The 20,778-nt window shown below is 39.4% G+C and overlaps 1 protein-coding gene across 1 annotated transcript in view; it reads left to right on the plus strand.

Moving 5' to 3' along the window:
* The window catches only part of LOC149192754 (uncharacterized), a 30,029-nt gene extending 11,235 nt beyond the window's left edge, over positions 1-18,794 (plus strand). The window contains exons 3-5 of the mRNA XM_089407096.1: positions 17,518-17,594; positions 17,779-17,822; positions 17,957-18,794. Of these exons, the coding sequence (XP_089263222.1) occupies positions 17,518-17,594; positions 17,779-17,822; positions 17,957-18,465 (630 nt within the window). The 3' untranslated portion in view covers positions 18,466-18,794. The remainder of the gene's footprint in view (positions 1-17,517; positions 17,595-17,778; positions 17,823-17,956) is intronic.
* Positions 18,795-20,778: the final 1,984 nt, after the last annotated feature.

A 20,778-nucleotide genomic window follows, 5' to 3' on the forward strand; every position in this document is an offset into this window, starting at 1 on the left:
AGGGAAGGGGCCTTTAGATCCAATTTTTCAAAAAAAGAAGGAGTCATCATATCCAAACTGCCATAAGCTCGAAGTCCTCGAAGAAGAGAAGTCACCTCCCCCCTCTAGGCCCATTCGTGAAAAAGAAAAAGAGTTAGTAGAGGTTAGCATTGCAGAAAAAGGCCCTGCTATCTTTAATCTTCAAAAATAGCTTGAGAAAGTCAAAATCTTGGTCCCATTATCTGAGCTCTTGAAACAACCCACCTATAAGGTCCAAGTTTTCCAGTTCATGCTTTCATCTACTTTGGTCCAATCACATGATAGTTTAAACCTCCAAGAATAAAGGCCAATGGTTGTCTTTGGACCCCATGTTGAATAACAAGATCCCTCCACAACATCTTTTTACGTTACTCTAGTAGTACATAGACTCCTACTCCATAATTTCATGTTGCACTTAGGCGCTTCCCATAACTCGATGACATTGTCAGTAATGGATCAACTAGGTCTGTAGATAACCAAACCATACAAAGATATCTACTATTTTGACTCTAAGAGGGTAAAGTGCTTGGGAATGATAAAGGAATTAGTGGTGAATTTGGCCCAGATCCCAGTAAAAAGTGTAGTAATGGACATTGTAGTAGTTGATATCCCTGCAAGGTTCAGTATGCTTTTTTCCAGATCTTGGGGATCAAATATTGGAGGTTCCATCAAGCTGGATCTTACCTATGCTACCATCCCTATCTTTGGTGGAGAAGAAAGGTGACTGTATAGGGAATCAAGGTTCGTTAAAACAATTACAAAAGATGATTTCCCAAATAATGTTCTTGTGTATGGGAAAGAAAGGGATCTCTCCTTCTTACTGCTAGAAGAAGATGATTTTATTTTAGAAGAAACATAGGTATAGCCAATAGACATATTAGATCAACAACTCAGAGATTGTAGCAAATTATGGAAGTTGTATTATGGTGGTACTAATTCCAAGGAAGGTAATGGAGCAGGTCTCGTTCAAATTGGAATTTGAAGCAACAGATAATGTGGTAGAGTATGAGGTATTGCAACTAGGCCTGCAAGTAATGAGGAATTTGAGCATTGAATACCTGATTGTGTTTGGAGACTTGGAATTCGTGGTAAAGAAAATCAAGAACTAATGTCAAACTAAGCACCCCAGGTTAAGGGCTTATAGAAATGAGGTTTTGGATTTAATGGACAACTTCTTCGTGGATTTTAATGTCCAATTCTTACCCAGGGAAGGAATTCGAATGGCTGACTCCTTGGCTATAGCTACCAATAATTTTAAGCCATCACAAAATCCACTTTTCATATATGAATTCAAAGTTAGGTACATACCTTCAGTGATTGATAATGTGAGAGACTGGTAGGTGTTTGAAGATGATGAACAAATCAAGTGCTTTATAGAAATAATTGGGGAATTCTCAAAGTTTGTGATCGACTAAGAAGAAGAAAAAGTGACAGAGGAACAACCAACCGCTTTGGAGGAGACTATCGCAGAGCATAGAGTTCTATAGCTAAAGAGAAACATTATTCCCCATGGCCTAGTTCCTTTGGAGAGATTATTCAAATCCAACGATGTGGCCTCAAAACCTGTTGAATAGGGAGTTGATGAATAGGTGGAGGATTGCAACAAAATGTTGATCATGTTGTCAAAATGGATCCCCCATCAATATAAACAATGGTACTTAAATCTCTTTAGAACCTATAAAGATGTATTTTCTTGGTCATGTGATGATTTAAAGACTTTTGATACAAATGTTATTCAACATAAGATTCCCTTAAAGAATGGAATGAAGCCTTGTAAGCAAAAACTCAGACATATCAATCCACTTTTACTCCCATCCATTGAGAAGGAAGTAAAGAAGTTACTTTAGGCTAAGATCATTATACCCTTGAGGTACTCAGAGTGGGTGGCCAACTTGGTTCCTGTCAGGAAAAAGAATGGAGAGATAAGGCTATGTGTGTATTTCATAAACCTTAACAAAGATTCATTAGAAGACAACTACCCATTGCCAAAAATGGATTATATATTACAGAATGTAGTTGGATAAGCTTGGATGTCCATGATGGATGGCTTTTTAGGGTATATTCAGGTAGCAGTGCATCCCAATGATCAAAATAAAATTTCATTCACTACACACTAGGGAACATTCATGTATGCAAGAATTCCATTTGGCCTTATAAATGCAGGAGCAACCTTCCAAAGGGCCATGGATATAGCATTCGTGGGAGAACATGACAAATTCGTAGTGGTCTACTTGGATGATATCACAATTTTTTCTAAAACATACGAGGATCATATTGTGCATTTCAAACTCACTTTTGAGAAATGTAGGAAGTATGGGATGTATATAAATATAAAGAAATCTCAGTTCGCTCTATGCGAAGGTAAGATGTTTGGACATATAGTATCACAGGAGGGGGTGAAGATCGATCCCAATTATGTGGAAGTGATTAGCCACCTTTCCCTACCTAGAAATAAAAAAGAGGTCCAAGTGTTCTTGGGAAGGATAAAATTCTTGAGGAGATTTATACCTAAATATGCGGAGATAGTGAAAGGTATCACAAAGATGCTAAAGAAAGAGAACGAAGTGAAGTGGAATCCAGATTCCGAGAATCCTCCTCTAGGATCAAGAGATATTTTGCATAGGCTCGTGTGTTTGTCAACCCATATTATTCAATACCATTTTACATCTTTTCGTTTGCCTCCCCTCATACTATAGCCACTGTGTTATTGCAAAAGAATAATGAAGGTCACGAGCAACCTATAGCCTTCTTCAGCGAGGTGCTATGGGAGGCTGAATTGAAATATATTATCTTCGAAAAACAGGATTATGACTTGGTAAAATCTTTGAAGGCCTTTATAGTTTATGGTTTACACTCTAACATTGTATCTTATGTTCCAACAACAGTTGTTAAAGACATCCTAGTGCAAGGGGTAGTGATGGAAAAAGAGGTAAGTGGATTGCCAAAATCCAAGAGTACGACATGGATATCAAGCATAGAGATTGGCCATAATCTTATCATAGTATAATGACCAGGCCTTGGGGATTAAATTATTAATATAAGAAGATGAAGAAGGGACACAACAACCAATGATCAAGACATCAATCCAAAAATTCAGGTCAAATACGAAACATCTGCTTGGTATAAAGATTTCATCCACTATTTTCTATTCTTAAGGTGCCCAGTGAAGATGGATAAATCCAAGTATAGAGCGTTAAGATTGCAAGCCCAAAATTTTATTATATCCAATGGGAAACTGTATTGGAAATACTCAGTTGTAATACTACTTCTGTGTTTTGTAGAAACATAAACTCAAAGGGTAATTGATGATTTCCATAGTGGTGTTTGTGGGGGACACTATAAGTAGAATACTACCGCACATAAGTTATTGAAAACAAGATTCTATTGGCCTAAACTATTCGGAGAAGTTCACTCTTGTGTTCGGGCCTGCCAACAATGACAAATGTTCGCTGAGAAGCATAAATTAGCCCACTCCCATTAATCCTTGTTTGTATAGAAAATCCTTTCAGGCAATGGGGACTGGACTTTATCGGATAGATACACCCCCCTTCTAGTAGCCAACACAAGTGGATACTCACAACCACAAACTATTTCACAAAATGGGAGGAAGCAATCCTAGCCCAAAATGCAACTGACACTGTGGTTATAAATTTTTTGGAGGAATATATCCTGGCCAGGTTTGGGTGTCCTATGAAAATTGTGGCTGATAACGCTCAGTTTTTTAAGTCTGCAAAATTTATCATCTATTTTCATAAATTCAACATTACATTTGGCCACTCTAATACCTACTATCCACAAGGAAATGAACTAGCTGAGTCTTCCAACAAAATGGTAGTAAGGATCCTGAAGAAAAAAATTGTAGAAAGCCAGAGAAATTGGGACTCCGAACTAAAATTTTCCCTATGGTCTAATAGGGTCACTCCTAAAATATCCACAAGGAAATCTCTGTTCGAATTGGTCTATGGGAAAGCATCTATATTCCCTATAAAACTCACCATGCTGGTTGCCAAAATATTACAAGATGTGGTAGAAGAACCAAACTCCCTAACTCGAAGGATAAATCAACTAGTGGAGTTCCAGGAGAACAGAAAGAAGGTAAACCACAAGTTAATCAACTACCAGTAGGAAATTAATTTTTCATTTGATGAGAAGGCTAAGGACAGACCTATCCAGCCAGGAGATCTAGTTTTGAGGTGGGATATAAGAAGAGAAGGCAAAGGGAAACAATACTTTATTGCTAGAAAACTTGGAGGGTGAAATGCTTGAGCTGCCTGTAAATGGGAAATTCCTCAAGCTTTACTTCGAGCACTAAGAGGTCCATTACTAACCCATTGTACATACTAGTGATCCGCTATAAAATACTAGTAATACTTTCAGTTCTTTATGTTTTTGTTTTTGTTTTTATATACTTGAATAAAATGACTCCATGCCCAATGGATATAAGGCTACTAGTCTGCAGGTTCTCAGCACCTTATTAGCAAGGAACTTTCCCCAATTGGAGCCAATGTTGGCACTGATGTCAACCAGACTGGCAAGAATGTGTGCTACAACAAATGCATGGCTCAGAAGGATTCAATGGTACCTACAAGCTTCATGTGGAGGATCCCCATGGTGGGTGTGATCTCATCTGTCCAAAAAGTCAATGAGAATAGAATTTTGTAGTCATCTTCCAGGAAGTAGAAGGACCCAAAGCCTACATCGAACCCTCTCCATTGGAAAGTTCTTTTAATGAGATTTCTAATGATATGTGGAAGTCCAAAAATAGACTCCTGGATCAAAATATATGATCAACTGAAGTTTCAAGGATTTGAAGCCTTAGGAAGGAAGGAATATCATAGATCATAATATTGGAGGTCCAGAATATTAGAGATTGCAATATCGGAGGTCTAACACATCATCCATCGCAATATCGTAGGTCAAAAACATCACGCGTCGCAATATCGGAGGTTTGATACATCAGAGCAGGTGATATCAGAGGTTGGAGGAGCATTGGAACATCAAAACATCAACATATCGCAGAATCATAAATTCTTAAAGTGAGAACCTTTAAAAAGTTGAGATATCATAAAGTGCCAATAATATTAGAAAGCATCGGGGAACACCGATAAAGGATTAATGAAGGATTTCATTGCAAAACCAAAGGTTGACACGTACCTTTCTCTCTCCTCTAGTGGGACACATGGTAGCGTATGATTGGCTTTGAAAAGACACATGGCAACATACGATTGGTTTCGTAAAGCTACCGTAGCATCTGACGTCAACATGACGTGGCAGTATTACATGACATGTGGCAGGAAATTTTGGTATTTTGAGGGGCCTAAGGGGACAAATCTGGATGACACGTGTGACCAATCATGAGGTTCAACGTGGAGCGATGACATCATATCGGAGGAGGTCAGCATATCGGAGGTTAAGGACGTCAGAATTTTAGAACAATTGGTGTTTGAAAAACTTCCGATGAGAGAGGCTCTGATATTGGGCTGGCACATGGCATCGTCAACACCACTAAGGCCACCACGATTGATCGCTCCTAGCTCTAGAAAGTGGGGAATTCAAGTGGTTAAGGGGAAAGTGACAGGTGAACCAACCAAGTAACTGAAGAGGAACATTGTGGTAAAAGACGTGGCCTGATCAGAGGCATTCACATGCATGGCATGGATATATTTTTCTCAGCCATCATTCAGTTGTTCCATTTTGTTATTTTGTAATTTTTTGCATTTTAAAGAAAGGAATCGAATCCGTTGTAAAGATTTTGGTAGCAGAGCCTTCGCACACTGAGACAGCTAGTCAATCAAACAACCGGAGCTCAACTGAGATATTTTGTAATTGTTTCTCAAGCTCCCCCTCTCCTTATAAAAAGAGGGAAGAAACACTTAAAGAAGGTTCAACATTTTTGGAAAGAGTTATTGGAAAGGACCTTTTCCTGGTTTCATGAAGACAATGTTATGAATCTCGATGTATGTATGTTTCTCAGAAAATTAATGTGAGATTTTTGGGGACTCCAACTTATTGGATTGTAGTATAAAATTCATCTCCCTTTGTTTTTGCATATGTGTTGAATATTCTTCTCAGGTTTCATGTCAAGTAGCTGCCAGATACGTTTCTCATTAGATGCAGATTCATTTCGATCAAGTTATTGATGGATAATGTCTATATGGATGTGGAAATTAAGTATTAAAAAAGCGCTCCATGTATCTTAGAATTCCATAAAAAATTCATTTCTCTCGTTTCTCTTTAAACCCATGTTGGCTTATAGGGGCCTGACCCAGGTTCAAAGGTGATTTAGCCAAACAAATCCTTGCACTACTGGCCCTTTCGGCAACAGTCCACGAAGCATGGACTGAGGTCTCACCCGAAGTAGTATGGGAGGGTGCTAGAACTAGGTTTCCGCACCCTAGAGATGTCTAATGATTTTCAGTGGTTCGCATATTTGCCCTACGCGCACGTCGCTACGTGCATCTATCCTGCGATGTTGTCTTCGCGCAGCCTTGCTCGAGGCGCAATCCGTGTTATTACCCAATTCCTTGCTATTAACCTGATAACTATCGATCACTTATCATATCAGTATGTGTCTAGTTATATTTAACAATGTTTAATATTCATATAAGTGCATGCGATAAAGAAAACAATATACTTAAACAGGAAATAGCACAAGAATATATACACAAGATTTGGATTCAAACTTCTCTTTATTATTCTTCTTCCTTGGTTACAGACTTGACTACGCCCTGCGCACTTAGCTGCAGGGGTCCGCGCACTCAGCTGCGGACTCTACTAGGCCTCTGCGCACTCAGCTGCAGAGCCTCTTTCTACTACTATGACCCAAGATACTTATACCTTTACTCTATACTCGCTATCTTCTAGACTCCATTCGTTTTCATCTGTCTCTCATTCTCTTTACAACTTAGAGCCTAGCTCTATTTATACAATCCCATGGTCCGCGGACCATGGGTAGGCCGACAATACATTACAAAACTTAGGGCGGACAACCCTATGACTCAACATACATTTCTCGATCCGCGCCCATAATTCACAAAGTCTTACAACATTATTTGACCAAAATTGGGCTTTGAGCCCTAAAACATGCTGTGGGGGGATTCCATGCCCAATAAGCCCCCAACACAAACATCGTGAATCGCCGTCGAGTCACTCTGTCGACGCGGCGATCTTGGCATGGAGTCCCCCCAACTGGTCCCGAACGGCTTGAATGTCAGTAGCACATTGCGCTACTGCCTGCTGAACCTACTGCATTCTTGCTTCTTAACCCTATGTTTCTGATGTGCTATGCTGCATCTATGCATGCATTCCTTGAATCTGTGCAAACTTTCCTTCAATATTTGCCGTGATTGTGAAGGCTTCATCAATCCACGACTAGACACGTGCTTTTAGAACTGCTTCTTTGTGGCGTGCCGCGTCCACCTGCTCTTTTAAGGCCTTGGCCTGCTGCATCCTTGCAAGCCGTTGAGTAAGGACTACTATCTGCGCAGTCCCTCTAATGCTGTCATATTGTTGTTGGAGTTCACGTGCCTCGATCTCCAACTGCTGAATGTTGGGGTCCTCCTACAACGTAGTGAGGACCTCTAGCGCCTGCTCCAACATGTTGGTACAGTCGTGGACTGCACCTCCAATCTCTTCCATCCCTACTGCAATAGTGCTGGTGCACTGTTCTCTGACCTCTGGGGGAGTGGAAGGCTGCACCTTCAGCCACAGCTCAACAATCTGGAGATTCAGCTCCAGTTGCACTCTTGTTATTTCCTCGTGCACGTTACGGACTCCACTTGCCAAATAGTGGATCTGCACTTCTGTTGGTAGGTCCACTGCAATGGAAAACTCTGGGATGCACCAACAAGCGTCGTCAACTGTCTGTACCAACTGTTGGTTCTGCGACACCAACTCGTCGCACTGCAAGCTAAGTTGTTCTATATTAATCTTCTGCTCACTCAAAACCTAGATTGCGCACTCTCTCTGGCGTGGAGTTCTACTGTTATCCCATCCTGTAGCTGATAAAGCGTGTCGCGGGGAAGGGCAACCAAGTTAAGGACACTGCCTTTCATTGTATTAAGTGTCACCCACTCCATTGTGTTTTCCAAGACTAGCACTCCATGTGGCAATTTTATCGTATTGGCCATTTTTGTGCATAGCATTTATTCTGTTGTCGACATGGCTGTTATGTGGTGAGCTCCAGTATTGCAGCAATGATGCTGCAACTCCTAGGACTCCCTACTTTACTTTTATCAACCCGGTAGTTCGTAACAAACTTGGAAGTGACGGTGCTATATGCACAAGTACTAGCTCCTACTGTAGGCTGTCACTTGATCAACTGGCACAAGTTCGCTAGGAGCTTAAGCCAACTTATATGAGTTTTTAGAAGAAGCTTTTAACTGTGATGGATGAAAGCTAACTCAAAAGAGGCTAGTCTACTTGCATAAAGAAGATGAAAGCTGAAAGGAAATGCAAACCCTAGCAAACCCTAGTTTTACAGACTAACCCTACTTGTGTAAGAAAAGAGATGTACCACTACTGAAATGGATGCCATGGACTATTGCAGAGGTAAAATACATGTGTTTAAGCTACTTCTGAAAGAAAATATGAAAAAATCATCTTTTTGTATTTTTGAACAATTTTATGCAAGATTATTATGCATGTGTTTTAACTATTTTTGACTGTGCAGAGGTTTACTGGCGAAAGAAAATGGAGTGGGTGTTTGCAGGGGGTGTTATCACTCAGGTTGTTCCCCAGGAAAGCTCTAATGGGGGAATACGACCGAGGTAACCACTAACCAGCCTTTTAGCTGCAGATTCTAGCCAATCTGCAACCAGAGAGGGCTCTCTCTATGTAATTTAACTTTGTTTTGAAGTATTTTAGGCTAGTTATGATGCACAGAGTTTGGTTTTTAGTTTTTTGGATGGTGATCTTAAATAGAGATGGGATGCAAGTCTAAAACAGTTTATACCATTGGGAAAATGGGGTCAATGATGATGTATTGTTGAAAGTGTTTTCTTTGGTAAAGGGTAATGCTACAGAGCAAGATAATCAGTCTTGGAACAATTTTGAGATCTGGAAGTTAATGGAATGTAAGCCAGTGGATGAAGGGTAGTGAAGAATCCTTCATCATGCTGGCAGAGGGAAGGTGCATGAATATTATCAAGGAGCAGTAAAGAATTCCTAGGCAATATTCAAAGTGAAAGGACCAGTGGAAACAGGAGCAGCTAAGAATTCCTATTTATGACTAATCATGAAGAAAACATAATTAATACCAGAGATTGAACACAAAGTGTATTTAAACAAATTTTGGGCTATTATTTTTCTTTGTTACTAAGACTATGAAACATATATGAAATTTACAAACACAGAAAACATACACAGTTTAGAGCAACTTATTGATCCATAGAAAGACACAGTAATTCTGTAGCAGTTCCCAAAACATCAAATTCACATTCAAACGGTCCAGCAACAGTGAACTTCAAATAGCCTTTGTATTAGAGAGTCTCAGAATTACAGCGCAGTCCAGAGAGAAAATCACCAACCCCAAATACATCTTATGGGGAGGTATTTATACAAAAAGGAGATCCAAAATATCATGTAGATAAGCTATTTGAGCAATAACTTCCTTCACCAACTCTTCAGAAGAAGTAAATGAGAGAAATGAATGTCGCAGGAAATGTTGGTGTGCTGGCTGTTTAATTTGTCAGAGATATTTGACTTTTGCACTGAGTGAGTCGGCTGGTAGCTGCGTCTTTACTCTGCGTTACTGCGTTTGCTGCCTTGTTGTTTTGCTGTGTTGCTGTCCTGGCCTTGTCATCGGTGCTTGGTCTTGCATTAATGAGCTGCAGTCACAATTTGACTTCTTCTTTCTGCTATTTTCACTCTTTGACAGGTGGCCCGTGTATTTGAATTTGCTGACCTGTAGCTGACCAAAAAAGGAAATAGAAACAAAATTACCTCGGTAAAACCTCCAACATTCCTTGCCACCAGTCTTTTGTAGGCAACTGATGTCTTTGTATTTTTATGAGTGTTTCATCAGCTTCAGTATATCTATAGAAGTTGGGCTGAACCTCAAAAAGGTGATTTATCTCATGTTCAATGTAGAACAGATTTTCTAATTTATCATAAAGACTTTGTCCAGAGGGAGGCCCTGTTTCTTCTGAGGTGCTTGAGGATGTTGTAATTTGATTGGAAACATAGTTATTTTCCCTGTTGGCATACTGTTCATGTGTTAGCAGTCTTCCACTGCTGGTTAACAAGCTGGGTAAGCCTTTGCTCTGTAATGTTGCAAACTTTAGTTTGAAGGCATTTATTTCTGCCTGCATTTCTTGGCACTTTCTTTCTAAATTCTGTACAAAATTCCTCGGGATCAGCACCTTTTTTACTATCAAAATGGTGTCTGTCTTGTTCCTGATATCTAGAGCTGCCAGCTGCTCTTTGGTATGAGTGTTCAAAAATTGAATCATTCTATTGGCTTGCTCAGGCATATTTCCCAATGATGCTCTAGCCTTTTGAGTCTCAAATTGAGCTAAGCCTATCAATTCTATTTGCTCGTGTATAGTCTGAATTGATTGCCATTGGTCAGTGATAGATTGGCCAATTTTGGCCCACAAAATTTTCTTGATTTCAGCTAGAGTTTTATCTAGAGTAAGCTCTTTTTCTAAGGACTTTATTTTATTGTCCAAGGCCTTTATTTCCCTTGTTTTCTCAGCCACTGTTATCTTGGACTTGTCATAGCTTACTTCTAGCTTGGCCAACTTCTCTTTGGCCTCTTTCAGCTCTGTCATTTGAACTTCTAGCTCTTTGACTGCTTTCATCATTTCTTCCATACTCATGCTAGATCCTGGTGCTGTTGTTGTTGCTGCTGCTGAAGCATCTGTAGTTGATGTACCTGTTGTTGATGCTGGAATGATAGGAGGAATTGCTGCTGCTACTGTGGGAAGGGCAGTGGGGACTGTTGGAGCTATTACAGGTGGCTGGGAGGTCGACTCTCCCTGCTTGCCTTGCAATGCTTTCTCTAGTTCTTGCTCCATTTGAATTATTCTTTGGTTCATCCTCATCAGCAAATCCATTGTATCTCCTTCTGCCTTCTCTTCCGCAAGTTCTGTAGTTTGTGGGTGCATGGTTGCAGGCAGCCTTAGCTGCTTTCTAAGTGCAGCAATATCTTCTTCCTTTTTTCTTATGAGGGCTTTGATGCCCTTGGCATCCTTAGGATCATGCCCTAGTTCCATAATAATTTCCTCCAATGTCTTTATTCTGTTGTCTTTGGCCAAGGAAGACATTCTCTCCAAATCTAATTGAGTAGATGTATTTCTCAATGATTCCTTCAATTGGTGGGCCAGCATTGCCTTGTCTACTAGAGTAGCATAGACCATTTCACCTGTTTGCTTGTGTAGCTCAATTTGGTCCATTGGGTGTATGTCCTTGGCGAGGACCTCCAAGTTTGTCTTTATGTAGTCTGTAGCTGTCTGTGGCTGTGGTACCTTAGGCTTGAAATGACTTAAGATCATTTTCTCCTCCTTAATGTCATAAGCTGCCATTAATCTCTGATGTTTGGAGGGTGTTGTCTTAAGAAATTGATCATACAGCTGTATTCTCAATAACTCATTTTGGGCCTTGATTTCCATGAAAGTTCCTTTAATACCAGATGGTTGTGCACCTTACTACCTCGAGGAGGACACCTCCATACCATGTGGCCTCTCTGTTTCTTGTCTGTGAGAGCTGGTGGATGTTTGATGGCTGGTTTCCCTCTCCCTCCTTGGGCTCTCTATGATTCCTTCACTAATCTCCTCTTCAATTTGAGGATCTATTCTCTGCCTTTTGGCCTCTGGCTATTGTGTTGACCCACTTGCAGGTGTGGTCTCTTCCCTATCCCGTTTCTTGCCTCTTTCCTCATTGAACAATGTAAACTTTGAAACGGGAACTGATACTGTTACCCGTTTCGTAGAGGTGGCAAAAAAATGACCCGATTTTCAAAAGTGGTGATGCAAAATACACATGTTTTTTTTAGAACATGGTTTTTGGAACTTTAATTTTTTTCATGTGCATTAAGTTTTAGAATGGTAGTGAATGGTAGTGATTTTCATCCAGATTTTAAAAAGTGAGTATTCTGCATCACACCCTTTTTTTAAAAGACCTATTTTTTGACTTTAAATTTTCTAGTGTGTGAAATGTAAAAAATTATTTTCTAAATTTGATAGTTTTTGAAGTGGTCATTTTATTCATATTTTCTTGTTCTCTATCTTAATTTTTTTTTTTTTTTTTAGTGGGGTTTTTATTGTTTTGCATTTTTAAATTAGAAAGTCGATAGTTTGAATTTTAGATAATCTACATATTTATACATCCTTAATTAATTTTTCAATCCACATGAAATAGTTGTTTCTAAAAAACAACATTTTTTAACAATGGACATAAAAATAACCATTTTTAACATAAATATAACAAAAAAACTAAACGTTTTGATAATTTTTTGCTAGAATTAACATGTCAAAATCACAATTTTTATACAAAAATATTAACTAAAAATGGTCAAATAATAGTTTTTTTTATGAATTTCATGTCAAAAAAATAATAATAACAACTTTCTTTTTCAAAAAATAATAATTAACTTAAAAATCAATGCGAAAATCACAGTTGTGCTCTCTCTTTCTTTCACATACCAGACTCTTGATGGAAATTTCACCTCTTTTGAACTTTTCCAATCTGAGATTAGCTTCTTATCACTTAAAGCACTTGAAATATTTATAGGCATGAGCTCAGGTGGAGTTCGTTCACCAATGTTTTTTGAAGATACACCTTTAAGACTCTTTGGTCCAGAAAGATTCACAGAAATTTTCCTTGATGCCATTTTCCTAAAAAAAAACACATAAATTAGTAAATAAAAAAACATGTTAACTTAAATTAACAACAAAAATATACCATAAATTTTTTATTTGTATAATCAGAATTGCCCAGCCACCTCTAACGGGCAGGCGGGTCGATCGGCGAGCGGGAGTTCAGGTGAGGGATAATAAGGCTAAGTGGCCAATTAGGCAAGTATGGGCGAGCCCCTACCCATGCGCCCCCCACAACCCCCTGACGACTACATTGAAGCCCCGACCCCATTAACTTATTCCTCTCACGAGAGATCTCTTGTCTGGATTCACTACACATTAATAATTAAAGTAACACGCCTGATCCAATCTCCGAAAATGATGATGATGACAAATCCCTCGATATGATTACCAAGTTATTGTACTCCCTGCATCCATCAAATCTGTGTTTTCTCTTTGTTTCGCTCGCCAACTCTGTATTTCTTCGTGGTCCATCCTTCGCATGCCACGCTAGATGTTTGTTTTCAGCTGAATTTTCTGTTTGAACGAAGCTTCCTAAGCTTCCCCCCCTCCCTGGCCCTCCTCCCCTTCCCTCCCCCTACACCCTACCATCCCCCCACACTCCCGCGCCCCATCCCCCCTCGCCCCCCTCCATCCCCCCTCGCCCCCCGCCCCCGCCCCCCTCTAATGTTACAAGACTTTCCCTTTTCATGCTAAATGTCTTTGTAATGTTACTCAACAAGGATTATATTTAGTCGACAAGAGTAACGTTGGAAGTTATTTTAGTAATGTTACTCAACAAGGATTATATTTCGTCGACAAGAGTAACGCTGGAAGTTATTTTAATCATCAAAATTTTCATAGATGCTTTACTCTTCCAATCATATCAATATTTTGAATACTTTAGATCTTCATCCTTGATGCTTTCCAAGTTATGGTAGTGTACCTTTGATTATGTTGTCAGGGTCATACCACTCCGAATTAATGTCCTTATCTATAACAATGTGCAGTTCGAGTCATACCTGTGGCTAAAAAAAATTATGGTGACTAGAATAATTTAAAGAACCATCAAATTTTGTGAACCCAGTTGTGTACTTGGTAGTATAGTAATAGGCCACGTCAAGGTGTCCATGTGAAATTCATATAGACTTTGTGGTAGCCTATCTTCTACGACTATGAGTAAACTAGGTGATCCAATGGTCAGCATATTATCTAGGGTTGTACATTGCTTAACCTTCCCTACAATTGCTTAACCTTCCCTGCAATTTGTGTTTCTTCATTAATATTTCTCATGCTTATATACAAGGAGGGAGAGACTCTTGGGCTTCACCTCCCATTGTCTCTTCATTTTCCTATTCTCCATTATTTACTATTTACATTATTTACAAATGTTCACCCAATCCCAATGATTAGATGTCAACATAATATAATATATAAATTTAGTCAATAAGTTGGAAATATAATCAATACTCATCAAAGAGATGTTTAATGACTAGGTTTATTTAACTCCAACTGATAATTGGCTTATTTATAAAGATCTATAAACACTTAATTACTGGATCAAATATATTCTCAGCAAGTATATTTAATTCACAATTCTTAAGCTAGATAGATTTACTTAATGATAATAATTAATTCAATTGTATCGTTATTTCATGGTGTCACTTTTATCCATTGACCTACATGGCCGACCATTAATACAACTCTAGGTTAAGATTAAACCCTACTCTAGTATTATAATCAAATGAACTTTACTCTATAAATAAAGTTGTTACATAACCACCATATTTTCACAAAAAGAATAAAAAAAGGATGTGGGGTGTAATTAAAAGGTAGAATGGGTGTTATAATAGTAAATTTCAATATTTTCAGAACTTAAATGTAAAAAAACATTAAGGTAATTTGGCTTCACCTCGAGATGATGCCAAATAAAAAGGAAATATAATTCTTGTTTTCTATATTAAATATTTCATAGTATTTCAAAGTAGGAAATATGCTTTGTATCTATTTATCATTTCTAATAATTTTAAGTTGATGTAAGTTACTATACACTTATCTTCCATATTTTTATAATAATAAACAATTAGTTAGCTTTCAAACTTCGTTAGATCATAAGGTGATTAGCACTCAACAAAAAATAGGGGAAAGTTTCACAAAGAAATTAAGTCTTAACCTATTTCCACTCCCATCGAAGTTGGAACCTTGCGTCCAAGAGTTTTGAGCAATTGTGAATCAACTTAAAAACTTAACGATTGAGGAGAAATTTAATAATTAAATTGGGTTGTATTTTATTTCTCAATATATTTTGAGTAACATTGATTAAGCTCCCTTAATTAATATATTCAGAAATTCTTCAAACGCCGTAAGCCAGGAGGGGGTGTTCATTCTTACCAAAAAATACTAGGAGCACGGTCGCCGTTGAAACTTGGAGAAACCCAATTTCATCCATTTGTTTTGTATGCATGCCATCGACCGAAGTAACTGAAGATTCTTATGATGTGGAGGTTGAATGGAGAATTGAACACAGAAATTAAATAAAATGATTGGGTGCGATTAAATAGAGCAGCTTTGGCTGTCGCTTAATACTACAGTATCGTATCTGATGCTTGCGTGCTCACCATGCTTTGTCTCCAGGGAACTTAGGTTGGATTTTGGATTTAGAGTTGGTTGATTTTTGCACATAAATTTAAAGTTGGCTGATTTTAGATATAAAATCAAAATTAGATATTAAATGCTTCGTGCTTGGGAAGTTTTAGGAACATCCTTGCCGTGCCGCGCGTCCGTCGAATACTCCAATTTTATCACTGCTCACACCGCGGCCCATCCCACCCTACTTTACTCTTTCACTTTAGAATTCTTAGACATCCCGCCCCCTCCGCGGCAGCGACACCCCCGGGCCGCCCCGCCCCGCCCGACCCGCGGCGGGTCGATTCCGGGAATCGACCCGCCGCCGGTCGGGCGGGGCGGGGCGGCCCGGGGGTGGCGCTGCGCGCGTGCATTTCACTGGTGCACAGATAGTTCTTCCATCTAAGATAGTTTTTCCACATCTAACATTGAAACTTGCATTTCACTGGTAAATAGTCGGCCTAGGCTCAGCCTAATTGGGATAAAAATAAAAGTAAAATAAAAATATTAACATATAATTTCTTTGACACGGGCAGTCGAGAATTTGCCGAGGAGATAACGCCAAGACCTCGACAAATGTTGAGGACTTTGGTCCTACTCTACCTTTAATCTACGGACTGATTTCCTCCGATGCATTTAGAATACGTAATGTATTTCTGAGTGCATCATTTCCCTAGTATACGTTCTATCTTGCGAATCGATATCAGCGAAAGTAAAACTTAATAAGCGCCATCCAGATGCAAAATCTGCGATAGTCGTGTTGCTAGGACGAAACTGTGCAGGCGGAAGAAATGTAGGTTTGCCATGGATATTAGTAAATTTTCACATTTGTAACATTGGGCAGTGATCATTTACCAGAGGTGCAGCGGTTAGTCCAGCAGACTCTCAGAGGTAGGTAACTCCTAGGAATCTAGGCTAGGCTCTCATATTATGTATTTATGATACATGTGTAGATTTTCTATTACACCAAAACCCACAAGCATTACCTAACCAAATCTGTCACATTACTTGTCTCTCAGATGCATAATCTGTCACATTACTTGTCTCTCAGATGCATTTAGAACACATAATGGAATTCTGAGTACATCATTTCCTTAGTATAAGTTCTATCTTAAGAATTGATGTTAGTTAAACTAAAACTTAATAGTCCTGTTGCTAAGTTGAAATTGTGCAAACATACCGGCCTAATCCGTAACATTACTAGTCCCATGTTTTCAGGGTGGCCGTTAGTCTACACTTCCAAACACCAGTAGCATTACTTTGAGTCGGTGGTGATCGATTACCAGAGATACAATTGGTAGAATTACTTTGAGTGGGCCGTAATCCATTACTAGAAGTGCAAATCCATTACTAGAGGTGCAACTTGGGCATCCATTAACAGAGGTGCAGCAATGAGTCTAACTGCCTTTCCCCTTCAAGGTAACTCTGGGAACATAACTTGGCCAAGACTTTGATACTATGTGTAGGTTTGTTATTACACCAAAATCCACAAGTATTAATAAACTTCCAAATTGAAATCCAATTCCAAATACTAGTTCATGTTTTCAGAGTGGTAGTTAGTTCATGTTTTCAGAGTGGTAGTTAGTCCACATGATCCATTCCCAGAAATACAACAATTAGTCCAACCAGAAACCTATTAAAATGAGGGTGCAAGAAACAACAATGATATTTCATAACATGGGAGAGCTATGTATAGATCCATTTAAAGTCTGCCCCTATTACAAAATGAAATAAGCTGGATAAAGAAAATTAGGCACAAAATATGTGGCCGCACAAACGTTGAGATCTCCCCTATACCAGATTTGAAGAACACATAGATCTTTGGATACAATAATTATATGCATTTTGGAGTTTGGTTTGTGGAAACGACAGGTATTCTTCAGAATAGGTAAACTAGTTTATATGGTCTGATCTCGCGCTAGTTTCATTGGGTAGTAATGTCGCAAACGATTGATGTGGAAGGCAAAATGTTATATTTTTAAGAGTAGGAAAACTCGGAAATAGTACACTTATTTGATGGATCCGTAAGAAGGCAAACGAAATTTTATTGTCTAATATCGTGCTGCACTAAAATCAGCTCTGGGTTTCGTCTCGTTTTGCGCAGGACGGCGGGGATGGAAAGAAAGCAGAGCGCAGATGGAAAGGAAGTATGAGGTACGCGTCCATTTTTCTAAATCGGCTTTGCACCGTTTCCGTGGTTATGCTCTGACTGATTATTCTACTGGTCTTGCACTTTTTCCGTGACGTAGATCCCTAGTTTAATTACTTCACCCTAAATATACTATACCTCTTCATGGCCTTGAAGATTTCGTGATCTCTTATTCCTTTCTTTTCGCAGAAATCAATGGAATAACTTCGACATCGGACTCTTTACACAGAAAGGTAGAGAGAAAAGCTAGTTACAGCATTTATTATTGTTTGAAAATGGAATATTGCCCTTAAAATTCTCTTGATTTTTACTTGTTACCAACCATTTTGAGTGAGCGTACATTATTTGTTTGTCAATTAATAATCAGGAACTCAAGAAGCCCTCCCCAAGGAAAACACTTCAAGCGGCTCCGAGAAAGAGACCACGGGAGCCCATGATGAGGAATGGAAGTTGCCAAAATCAGGTATGGGGACTCTCTGGAGGCAGCAGAAGAACTTAAGTGTACACGGAGTCAAGAGAAAAAGAAGCAAAAATGTGACTGGGCATATTAACGAATGGAAAAATACCACCAAAAAAATGAGGGAGGAGACTGATATACAGCAGGAAGATGGGCTAAAAGTGGATGAGAAAGCGATGCCTGATAAACGTTCTAACAATAGTAACGAAGTAGAAGGTTCCCAATGCAGGCGGAGGAATGGGCGAGGGTGGCGGTGTTCTCAGCGGACTCTTGTAGGGTACTCTCTATGCGAATACCATCTGGGCAAGGGCAGACTTAGGAGTATAAACAACAATAATAAAAACGCTAATAGAGTTATCGTGAATAACAAGGTGGGTACATGCAAGCTCAAAGAATTGCGCCTCATAGACTCTTCTTGATCTTGTAATGTTCCCAACTTGTAAGAATTAGGAGAGGAACTGTCGTACAATTCATAGATAAGACACTCTGCTGTTGCAGTTTCGTATGTACTGTTAATTTTCCACGATGATTCGCTATCCATTGCACGGTGGCAATGTGAAACTCGAATTCCTTTTCCCAATTTAATTCTCAAATATGCTTCCAATAGAATGGAGTTAGCCGTCATGGGCTAAATATATGCTGCAGTTATATTTGCTAGTGTATTGTTAATTACATTAGACTGGTGCATTGGCTGTGTAAGATCCTTTTCATTTTCCATTTATAAAGGAAACGAATATATTTGATTGATTGTGCCATCGTATTATTAGAAGTTCATTTTTTATGTCAAACGCATATTTATTTACAGTATTTAGTTTCGAGGACCTTACTATGACCAGTAAGCTGAATTGAGAATTTAGAGCATTTGTTGCGGATAACCGCAGCACCACCCCCGGGCCGCCCCGCCCCGCCCGACCGGCGGCGGGTCGATTCCCGGAATCGACCCGCCGCCGGTCGGGCGGGGCAGGGCGGCCCGGGGGTGGCGCTGCGGGCATCATGGGCTAAATATATGCTGCAGTTATATTTGCTAGTGTATTGTTAATTACATTAGACTGGTGCATTGGCTGTGTAAGATCCTTTTCATTTTCCATTTATAAAGGAAACGAATATATTTGATTGATTGTGCCATCGTATTATTAGAAGTTCATTTTTTATGTCAAACGCATATTTATTTACAGTATTTAGTTTCGAGGACCTTACTATGACCAGTAAGCTGAATTGAGAATTTAGAGCATTTGTTGCGGATAACCGCAGCGCCACCCCCGGGCCGCCCCGCCCCGCCCGACCGGCGACGGGTCGATTCCGTGAATCGACCCGCCGCCGGTCGGGCGGGGTGGCCCGGGGGTGCTGGAGAGAGGTGCCTCATAAACCTTAAAAGATCCGTGACATAAAAAAATTAATTTTATTAACTAATTTTAAGCATTATTATTAAGTCTAATGCGTAAATCATGGTCGAAAACAAAACCAAAGACCATATGTAAGACAAAGAACCATATAGCCCTCGAATGCTGTGAATAAAGCATCCAATCATATCGCGTGCCCTCATCCAATCATGGACGTTTCGATTTCAATAGTGAAAGGCCATTTACAAGGAATTCGATTAAGAACATGTCGGCTCATGGTTATGACAATTAGCATAGCGTTTTATGCTGATATAAATTTTACCGTTAAACATGATTATCGCCGAAAGAAAAGGCAAGGTGGGAGATTTTACATAATTGAATCAAGTTAAGAACAGAGATTACGAATTTCAGGAATATTTCAGAATTTAACAATGATGAAAATGAATCACCCTACACCGTGGTGGCAGTAGGCAAATCGCACAAGGAGAATGTAGAGATTTTGGAAATGTACGATTCCTCTGAAAATTGTTGGAGGATTGTGGGGCAATTACCCGGTAATGTAAGGGTAATGCGTATGAGAGTGGCAGAGGGTGGAAGATTGATCTTCTGCAACGGATTCTGCTACAGTCTAGCGATCAACACTGACCTTCCTCGTCGTGAATGGCGGGGCATCATAGGTTTCAGCATCGCAGATGGGATGCCAATGTTTGTCTCGCTACCGTTAGAGACGTTGGATCTTGCACCCATGGGGTGGCCTCAGTTGCTTACCTGCGGGTCGAGGGTTCTACTCACTGGAGGTATATCAGATCATCAGGGGCTTTCAGATACCGTGGGTATATGGGAGTTTCATCCAAATTCATCTTTATGGGCTGAGATTACGAGAATGCCTGCATTGATGTTAAATAGAATTTCTCCCATCAGACGTTTTGACAGTGTAGGAGTGGAGGATTGTGTATGTTTCATAGTCTTCAAAGACGGACCAGAAAGAGAGACGGTTGTAGAAGTTTACAACTTGAATCAAAATTCCTGGGGTTGGCTTCCCAACTGTCCCATGACTAGCCTGACAAAGGGTTTGTCCTCTGAAGCAAGGCTTGATATAGAACTCCGATGAAGCATTTCAGAAGATATAGTCACTGACAGTTTGTTTTTTAACAGAGATTATTTATCAAGTTGTACAGATATTTGGTATAATTTGACATTAGTTTTGATCATAATGACATTAGTGAAAAGAATTGTTGTCATATTGATAGTTTTTAAAGATGATGGACAAATGAGTTTCACGCAATGATGAAGAGGATGGTTGATAAAGAGGATGGTTTATTGTTCATAAGAGTAGTTTATGTACCGCTGTAATTTGGATTTTTAAATGTATAGATGTGTATGTGTGAAAGA

The sequence above is a fragment of the Pinus tabuliformis genome, chromosome 2_2 (assembly GCF_031772625.1).
Source record: "Pinus tabuliformis cultivar Carrire ecotype Pingquan chromosome 2_2, CPIR1, whole genome shotgun sequence".
Taxonomy (NCBI): Eukaryota; Viridiplantae; Streptophyta; class Pinopsida; order Pinales; family Pinaceae; genus Pinus; species Pinus tabuliformis.